This window comes from Oncorhynchus clarkii, chromosome 12 (assembly GCF_045791955.1).
Source record: "Oncorhynchus clarkii lewisi isolate Uvic-CL-2024 chromosome 12, UVic_Ocla_1.0, whole genome shotgun sequence".
Classification (NCBI taxonomy): domain Eukaryota; kingdom Metazoa; phylum Chordata; class Actinopteri; order Salmoniformes; family Salmonidae; genus Oncorhynchus; species Oncorhynchus clarkii.
Genome location: NC_092158.1, coordinates 87,030,232 through 87,040,190, shown reverse-complemented (window position 1 = coordinate 87,040,190; position 9,959 = coordinate 87,030,232). Strand labels below are relative to the sequence as shown.

General features: G+C 44.8%; 1 protein-coding gene across 1 annotated transcript; it reads left to right on the top strand.

Annotated features, from left to right (window-relative positions):
* Positions 1 to 3,812: 3,812 nt before the first annotated feature.
* Positions 3,813 to 5,220, top strand: LOC139422336 (GTP-binding protein Rhes-like). Its single transcript, XM_071173535.1, has 2 exons — positions 3,813 to 4,497; positions 4,694 to 5,220. Exons 1-2 carry the CDS (start codon positions 3,813 to 3,815, stop codon positions 5,218 to 5,220), a joined length of 1,212 nt encoding a protein of 403 aa, XP_071029636.1.
* The last annotated feature ends 4,739 nt before the right edge of the window (positions 5,221 to 9,959 follow it).

The window sequence follows — 9,959 nt, the reverse complement described above, 5'->3', positions numbered from 1 at the left end:
GATCCTTTACTGCAGCATTAAACACTGATCCTTTACTGCTGGGTGGGACACTGATCCTTTACTGCAGCATTAAACACTGATCCTTTACTGCTGGGTGGGACACTGATCCTTTACTGCAGCATTAAACACTGATCCTTTACTACTGGGTGGGACACTGATCCTGGGACTTCACAGAGAATCATTATTTCATGTTGCAAACAACGTGATGCTTTTTAATTTGCTCCCTTTATTTCCCACATAAACCCTAACCCTGTCCATCATGGAAATACTGTGCTCCCTTTATTTCCCACATAAACCCTAACCCTGTCCATCATGGAAATACTGTGATGCCTTTATTTCCCACATAAACCCTAACCCTGTCCATCATGGAAATACTGTGCTCCCTTTATTTCCCACATAAACCCTAAACCTGTCCATCATGGAAATACTGTGCTCCCTTTATTTCCCACATAAACCCTAACCCTGTCCATCATGGAAATACTGTGCTCCCTTTATTTCCCACATAAACCCTAACCCTGTCCATCATGGAAATACTGTGCTCCCTTTATTTCCCACATAAACCCTAACCCTGTCCATCATGGAAATACTGTGCTCCTTTTATTTCCCACATAAACCCTAACCCTGTCCATCATGGAAATACTGTGATGCCTTTATTTCCCACATAAACCCTAACCCCATCCATCATGGAAATACTGTGATGCCTTTATTTCCCACATAAACCCTAACCCCGTCCATCATGGAAATACTGTGATGCCTTTATTTCCCACATAAACCCTAACCCTGTCCATCATGGAAATACTGTGATGCCTTGATTTCCCACATAAACCCTAACCCCGTCCATCATGGAAATACTGTGCTCCCTTTATTTCCCACATAAACCCTAACCCCGTCCATCATGGAAATACTGTGATGCCTTTATTTCCCACATAAACCCTAACCCCGTCCATCATGGAAATACTGTGATGCCTTTATTTCCCACATAAACCCTAACCCCGTCCATCATGGAAATACTGTGATGCCTTGATTTCCCACATAAACCCTAACCCCGTCCATCATGGAAATACTGTGATGCCTTTATTTCCCACATAAACCCTAACCCCGTCCATCATGGAAATACTGTGATGCCTTGATTTCCCACATAAACCCTAACCCCGTCCATCATGGAAATACTGTGATGCCTTTATTTCCCACATAAACCCTAACCCCGTCCATCATGGAAATACTGTGATGCCTTTGAAAAGTCTAATTTAATACATTTTTATAGCACACAAATTAGCTGAACCATTAGGAAACCAATTAGTGACCACAGACAGATAATGATTATCTAAATTACTGCAGTGTACCATACAGGAGAAACACTATGCCTGTTACTGCAGTGTACCATACAGGGGAAACACAATGCTGTTTACTGCAGTGTACCATACAGGGGAAACACTATGCCTGTTACTGCAGTGTACCATACAGGGGAAACACAATGCTGTTTACTGCAGTGTACCATACAGGGGAAACACAATGCTGTTTACTGCAGTGTCCCATACAGGAGACACACAATGCCTGTTACTGCAGTGTACCATACAGGGGAAACACTATGCCTGTTACTGCAGTGTACCATACAGGGGAAACACTATGCTGTTTACTGCAGTGTACCATACAGGGGAAACACAATGCTGTTTACTGCAGTGTACCATACAGGGGAAACACTATGCTGTTTACTGCAGTGTACCATACAGGAGACACACTATGCCTGTTGCTGCAGTGTACCATACAGGAGAAACACTATGCCTGTTGCTGCAGTGTACCATACAGGGGAAACACTATGCCTGTTACTGCAGTGTACCATACAGGGGAAACACTATGCCTGTTACTGCAGTGTACCATACAGGGGAAACACAATGCTGTTTACTGCAGTGTACCATACAGGGGAAACACTATGCTGTTTACTGCAGTGTACCATACAGGAGAAACACTATGCCTGTTACTGCAGTGTACCATACAGGAGAAACACTATGCCTGTTACTGCAGTGTCCCATACAGGGGAAACACAATGCTGAAAATGTATACCCCATATACCCCTAAATATACCCCATATACCTCTAATTATACCCCATATACCCTAATTAAACCCCCCCAAAAAACCTAACTATACTCCATCTCTAGCTGTGCTCCATCTCCATCTCTAGCTGTGCTCCATCTCTAGCTGTGCTCCATCTCTAGCCGTGCTCCATCTCTAGCTGTGCTCCATCTCTAGCTGTGCTCCATCTCTAGCCGTGCTCCATCTCTAGCTGTGCTCCATCTCTAGCTGTGCTCCATCTCTAGCTGTGCTCCATCTCTAGCTGTGCTCCATCTCCATCTCTAGCTGTGCTCCATCTCTAGCTGTGCTCCATCTCCATCTCTAGCTGTGCTCCACCTCTAGCTGTGCTCCATCTCTAGCTGTGCTCCATCTCCATCTCTAGCTGTGCACCATCTCTAGCCGTGCTCCATCTCCATCTCTAGCTGTGCTCCATCTTTAGCCGTGCTCCATCTCTAGCTGTGCTCCATCTCTAGCTGTGCTCCATCTCCATCTCTAGCTGTGCTCCATCTCTATCCGTGCTCCATCTCTAGCCGTGCTCCATCTCTAGCTGTGCTCCATCTCTAGCTGTGCTCCATCTCCATCTCTAGCTGTGCTCCATCTCTATCCGTGCTCCATCTCTATCCGTGCTCCATCTCTAGCTGTGCTCCATCTCTAGCTGTGCTCCATCTCCATCTCTATCCGTGCTCCATCTCTAGCCGTGCTCCATCTCTAGCTGTGCTCCATCTCCATCTCTAGCTGTGCTCCATCTCTAGCTGTGCTCCATCTCCATCTCTAGCTGTGCTCCATCTCTAGCTGTGCTCCATCTCCATCTCTAGCTGTGCTCCATCTCCATCTCTAGCTGTGCTCCATCTCTAGCTGTGCTCCATCTCTAGCCGTGATCCCTCTCTAGCTGTGCTCCATCTCTAGCTGTGCTATATCTCCATCTCTAGCCGTGCTCCCTCTCTAGCTGTGCTCCATCTCCATCTCTAGCTGTGTTCCATCTCCATCTCTAGCCGTGCTCCATCTCTAGCCGTGCTCCATCTCTAGCTGTGCTCCATCTCTAGCTGTGCTCCATCTCCATCTCTAGCTGTGCTCCATCTATAGCTATGCTCCATCTCCATCTCTAGCTGTGCTCCATCTCCATCTCTAGCTGTGCTCCATCTCCATCTCTAGCCGTGCTCCATCTCTAGCTGTGCTCCATCTCTAGCTGTGCTCCATCTCTAGCTGTGCTCCATCTCCATCTCTAGCCGAGCTCCATCTCTAGCCGTGCTCCATCTCTAGCTGTGCTCCATCTCCATCTCTAGCCGTGCTCCATCTCTAGCCGTGCTCCATCTCTAGCTGTGCTCCATCTCCATCTCTAGCCGTGCTCCATCACCATCTCTAGCTGTGCTCCATCACCATCTCTAGCTGTGCTCCATCTCCCTCTCTAGCTGTGCTCCATCTCCATCTCTAGCCATACTCCCTCTCTAGCTGTGCTCCATCCTCCTTAGCTATTTGTTTCCCTGACATGTGAATTGGAAGGCTATAGCCTACACTTGACTGATATCACATGATTACAGATATTTATATGAAACTACCATAAAAGGAGCAGAGTGTTAACGCGATGTGATGATTCTCTCTAATGACGTAGAAACCAATCTGCCCAGCCATACTCTATAAATACCCGCGCCGACGCTCCTCTCCGCACACTGCAACGCTCCACTGCAACGCATCACATGGTGAAGCAACAGGTGTAACAGACCTGTAACAACAGACACCTCGGATGATCCCCGTGCCTGGAAGGAACATGGAGGTGAACACAGCAGAGAAAGTAATCTACCTTTCCGTTGATGGCACCGCCGACACGTTCAGCTCTTGTGCAACTGCCGGGCATCCACAGATCCAGCTCAACATGAACGATAATGTTGAACAAACGATTTCCAACCAGCTTCCCAATGTTAAAGTCACAGGTGTCAACTGTCAATCACCTACAATCCTCATGCGATACAAAAAGGTCTCGAGCATGACCAAGGCGAGTAAAGGGATCTTTAAAACGGTCACTGAGCACTGGAGACACACGGACAAGAAGACGAGGGTGGTCCGGTCTTCCAGCACGGGGACCACTCAGCCTACATCCTCGGAAATGTTCCCCAAAAGAAGATCCTTCGACCCGCTAGCGACGTTGACCCTCCCGGACCAGACTGCATGCACCGCGCCACTGGAGGAGATGCGCCTCACCAAGCCCCGCAACTGCCGGCGCGTTGTAGTACTCGGCGCGCCCAGAGTGGGCAAGACGAACATTCTCAGGCGGTTCCTGCGCGGCGGGTTCGAGGAACAGTACGAGCCCACGGCAGAAGACTTCCACAGGAAGTTGTACCAGATCCGAGGAGAAACCTATCAGATTGATATCCTGGACGCAGCGAAGGAGAGAGACTTCCCCGCCAGACGGAGGCTGTCCATACTGACAGGTGTGTAGGTTATGAGTGTATAGGCTTTTGACTGTGTATAGATCTAATTGAGTTGGACAATGAAAAGTGTTTTTGCGTGCATTGAATTGGCCTTTGCATAGCCTTGATCTAATACATTGAGTTGGGAAATAAATGTGAGTGTTTTTTGTTGTTGCATTGAATTAAATCACTAAATCTGTACTCTTCTCTACAACAGGTGACATATTTCTCCTGGTGTTCAGTGTGGATGACAGAGACTCCTTCAAAGAGGTGTACACACTGCGCAAAGAGATAATAGCAGCCAAGACCAAGCTGATGAAGCTCAAAGAGAATGCCCGGGTTCCCATAGTGATATGCGGCAACAAAGTGGACTTAGAGGCGGAGAGGGTCATCAGTCGTCCGGAGATGTTCCGAGCTCTTGGGGAGGACACGGCGCTCTTCGAGACATCAGCCAAAGACAGTACCAGTCTAGAAGAGATGTTCCAAGCCCTTGTCAAGCTAGGCGGTCTCCCTACCGAGACGCGTCCGTCGCAGCACCGCGAGATCTCCATACGTACCTACCAGGCGCTGAGCACCAGCAGAAGCCGTTGCGGCAGACGGAGCCGTGCGTTGGTTCCAGACGCGCCTTGCGGTGCGGTTTACCCACTGGCCCGCCGCCCCAGCTTTAACAGCGACCTACAGCTGGTAATGGGCCCCAGCCCCACTAAACGGAGCAAACCCATAGAGAAGTGTCAAATTCAATGAATTGAGGGACTTCTCAGTACAATACACATATTGTAGTATTACAATATATAACCACTATGTCAAGAGTTATACTCTGCTTTAGGCTACTGGCTGGACCAGTTGAGCCAACTGTGTAAATGTAGATTTTATTTGTGTACTGTGAAATAATAAACAAATATATTATCATATTAATATGAGTTGTGTTGTGATATTTTAGTTAGCCTATCATTTTACACTTAGTTGAATCTCGCTTTGGGCTTCTGCTAAGTTAAAAAACACCAAAGACAATTTTACACAAGTGATCGATATCAAACAATTGACTTGTTATATATATATATATATTATATTTAACAGACGCTTTAAATGGAATCCAGAGCGACTTACATCCATGTGTGCATAAATGTTACATGTGGGTGGTCCCAGGTATAGAAACAACTAGCCTGGCGTTGCAAGCGCCATTCTCTATCAACAGAACTACAAAGCTTCATATCAAATACGTAGGATTACCATTTATGGACAGATTCACATGGAAAGTACGTGGGTGGTAAAAGCCTGCAGGGGTGCTATGTTCTATAACATCTCTCCGGTGGGCACGTCAGTTCTCTCCTGTCTGTTAAAAAGCACAAGGCAATGCTTTGAGTGTGGAGCATTTCCGAGTGAATGCAATGTGCGTGCGTGCCCCCCCCCCCAACACACAGTCCAGAGCTTTCTATTGCAAGGAAAGGCTCTTCATGACGTGAATGAATCGTGCTCAATTAACCATAGAAATTACACAATTACGCAGCCATAGTATCAGCACGGAAGTGAGAGTTCTTTTACAGGTCAACTTCATTATAAAATGACAGGGTTATTAAGTCGATTACCAGATACTGAAAGCAACAGGCCTACAGTATGTCCATGAGGAACTGTTCATGTGATATCATCCATCCTCTGCGTTTCAGCACCATGGACAGGGCGTACCAAAACGGAAGTTCATACAGGAGTAGTTCCAAGGGAAACATGATCAAACATTAACCGGCACGAAGCACTCATTAAATACTGCTGGGGACCATGTCGTTAACGGTGAGCACTGCGGTTCCAATATAGACACGAACGTCTCCCTTGGGACAGACAATAAACTGCATATAATTCCTTTTGGGGGCAAGTAGACACAAGCATTCATTCTGAATGTGAAAACATTGAGAGAAAGTACAACGAAGAAGAACATATTATTCCATAACGGTATTCTATAAATGTATTTTATGATAGAGCTTACTGTCCTGCCCTTGTCTAAAGCAAACGTTCACCACATTGAATGTCCTTTCATTATAAAAAAACGAATAAAAATAAACAGACAGTTTATCAAAAAAACAAATCTGAACACTCAATGTGTGACGTAGTAATTGAAGAGTTTCATTCCAAAACGCCTTCTATCCATTTCAGAAGTGTTGGTAAATTAGCTTTTATTATTTATAGAAATTTTGAACGAGATTGGTGTGTTTTTTCACGATCTAAATCCCTCACGCGGTTGTTCAATGACAGACGTGTTTAGTTTTAAATAACTTGTTAAATTTCAGAGACAAATAATCATGTTTTTTTTGCTAAATGGTATATATCTGCCTCAGTCTCAGAGAAATCAGTAGTACTGCCAGGTTTTACACAGTAATAATATATATCTGACTCACTCTCAGAGAAATCAGTAGTACTGCTAGGTTTTACACAGTAATAATATATATCTGCCTCACTCTCAGAGAAATCAGTAGTACTGCTAGGTATTACACAGTAATAATATATATATCTGTCTCACTCTCAGAGAAATCAGTAGTACTGCTAGGTTTTACACAGTAAGAATATATATCTGCCTCACTCTCAGAGAAATCAGTAGTACTGCTAGGTGTCACACGGTCAAATGTAACAAATAACTATTTATTTTATTTTTTATTAAGAACTGAAAGAATTACACGTGATAAATAAAAAAAAGGTAAACAATTATTCAATACAGTAATTTGAGATCTGTATGTAAAACACTTACATTTCATATTGTAGTCATTTAGGAGATGCTCTTACCCAGTGCATTGATCTTAAGATATGGTGAGACGACCACATATCACAGTCAACTATACAGGATATGAACATTACATTACAGCTAACCTGTATAGTGTTTAGCAAAAAAAATACAACATTTTCATACACAATCTAAAATCTACGGATAAAAAAAAAATAAGAACAGTAATATTTTACAGACACATGAAGGCACCCATAAGCAATAATTTCTGATGAAAAAAAACACAAAACGTGAAAACGTACCTAGTTAAATAAAAGGTTTATAAAAAAAAATGTTTTTCCCAAAAAAATTGTGTTTGGAAAATAAACTCATCAATTATGTAGGCAATTAAAGGCCGCGGGCCATCTTCCCATAGAATGTATCGTTCTACGATCCTACCTGCCTGGTATATTGGGTCATAAAGCCATCTTCCCATAGAATGTATCGTTCTACGATCCTACCTGCCTGGTATATTGGGTCATAAAGCCATCTTCCCATAGAATGTATCGTTCTACGATCCTACCTGCCTGGTATATTGGGTCTAAAGCCATCTTCCCATAGAATGTATCGTTCTATGATCCTACCTGCCTGGTATATTGGGTCATAAAGCCATCTTCCCATAGAATGTATCGTTCTATGATCCTACCTGCCTGGTATATTGGGTCATAAAGCCATTTTCCCATAGAATGTATCGTTCTATGATCCTACCTGCCTGGTATATTGGGTCATAAAGCCATCTTCCCATAGAATGTATCGTTCTATGATCCTACCTGCCTGGTATATTGGGTCATAAAGCCATCTTCCCATAGAATGTATCGTTCTATGATCCTACCTGCCTGGTATATTGGGTCATAAAGCCATCTTCCCATAGAATGTATCGTTCTATGATCCTACCTGCCTGGTATATTGGGTCTAAAGCCATCTTCCCATAGAATGTATCGTTCTATGATCCTACCTGCCTGGTATATTGGGTCATAAAGCCATCTTCCCATAGAATGTATCGTTCTACGATCCTACCTGCCTGGTATATTGGGTCTAAAGCCATCTTCCCATAGAATGTATCGTTCTACGATCCTACCTGCCTGGTATATTGGGTCATAAAGCCATCTTCCCATAGAATGTATCGTTCTACGATCCTACCTGCCTGGTATATTGGGTCATAAAGCTGTATCAATACAGTTGTATTCATTGGGTCCTTGTCAACAGCCTCCAATTTGACTGCACCTGCAGATGCTCCACTATTGAAATGCAAAAAAAAAAAAAAACTCAGCAGCACGTTGTAGGAGTGATGAACATTACCCAGTAGTGTCAGTACTGGGAAACATCTGCTCCCATTACTGCTAATCATTCATCCAGATCTCTCTGAAGAACAGAGCAACACTAGTATAGGCCTACCATGATAGGTCAGGGCTCATAGGGATAATAGAGCTCAGGTCAGGGCTCATAGGGCTAATAGAGCTCAGGTCAGGGCTCATAGGGCTAATAGAGCTCAGGTCAGGGCTCATAGGGCTCAGGTCAGGGCTCATAGGGCTAATAGAGCTCAGGTCAGGGCTCATAGGGCTAATAGAGCTCAGGTCAGGGCTCATAGAGCTCAGGTCAGGGCTCATAGAGCTCAGGTCAGAGCTCATAGGGCTCATAGGGCTCAGGTCAGGGCTCAGGTCAGGGCTCATAGGGACAGGGCTCATAGAGCTCAGGTCAGGGCTCATAAGGCTCAGGTCAGGGCTCATAGGGCTCAGATCAGGGCTAATAGGGCTCAGGTCAGGGGTCATAGGGCTCAGGTCAGGGCTCATAGGGCTCAGGTCAGGGCTCATAGGGCTAATAGAGCTCAGGTCAGGGCTCATAGGGCTAATAGAGCTCAGGTCAGGGCTCATAGAGCTCAGGTCAGGGCTCATAGAGCTCAGGTCAGAGCTCATAGGGCTCAGGTCAGGGCTCAGGTCAGGGCTCATAGGGACAGGGCTCATAGAGCTCAGGTCAGGGCTCATAAGGCTCAGGTCAGGGCTCATAGGGCTCAGATCAGGGCTAATAGGGCTCAGGTCAGGGGTCATAGGGCTCAGGTCAGGGCTCAGGTCAAAAGTAGTTACATGTATAGGGAATGCACACAATTTCTTTAATGAGCATGAATGACCATAAATATCAGAATGAATAGTAGAAAGCATTTTTATTGAGTAAGAAAATGAACCAACTATGCCTTTCACAGTCTATCTTACTTGGCAATCAGTTCTAATTATCCTATTATAAAATTTGCTCTTCTTATTAACCCATGTACACTATACCTACAATACACCCAGCATGTCAACAGACCCATCTCAACAAACCTCCACAATACGCTCCAGTCTACAGTGTTGTGATGCTGTCATCAGGCTTAAACAATACGCTCCAGTCTACAGTGTTGTGATGCTGTCATCAGGCTTAAACAATACGCTCCAGTCTACAGTGTTGTGATGCTGTCATCAGGCTTAAACAATACGCTCCAGTCTACAGTGTTGTGATGCTGTCTTCATGCTTAAACAATACGCTCCAGTCTACAGTGTTGTGATGCTGTCTTCATTCTTAAACAACACGCTCCAGTCTACAGTGTTGTCTTCATGCTTAAACAATACGCTCCAGTCTACAGTGTTGTCTTCAGGCTTAAACAATACGCTCCAGTCTACAGTGTTGTGGTGCTGTCATCAGGCTTAAACAATATGCTCCAGTCTACAGTGTTGTGGTGCTGTCGTCAGGCTTAAACAATATGCTC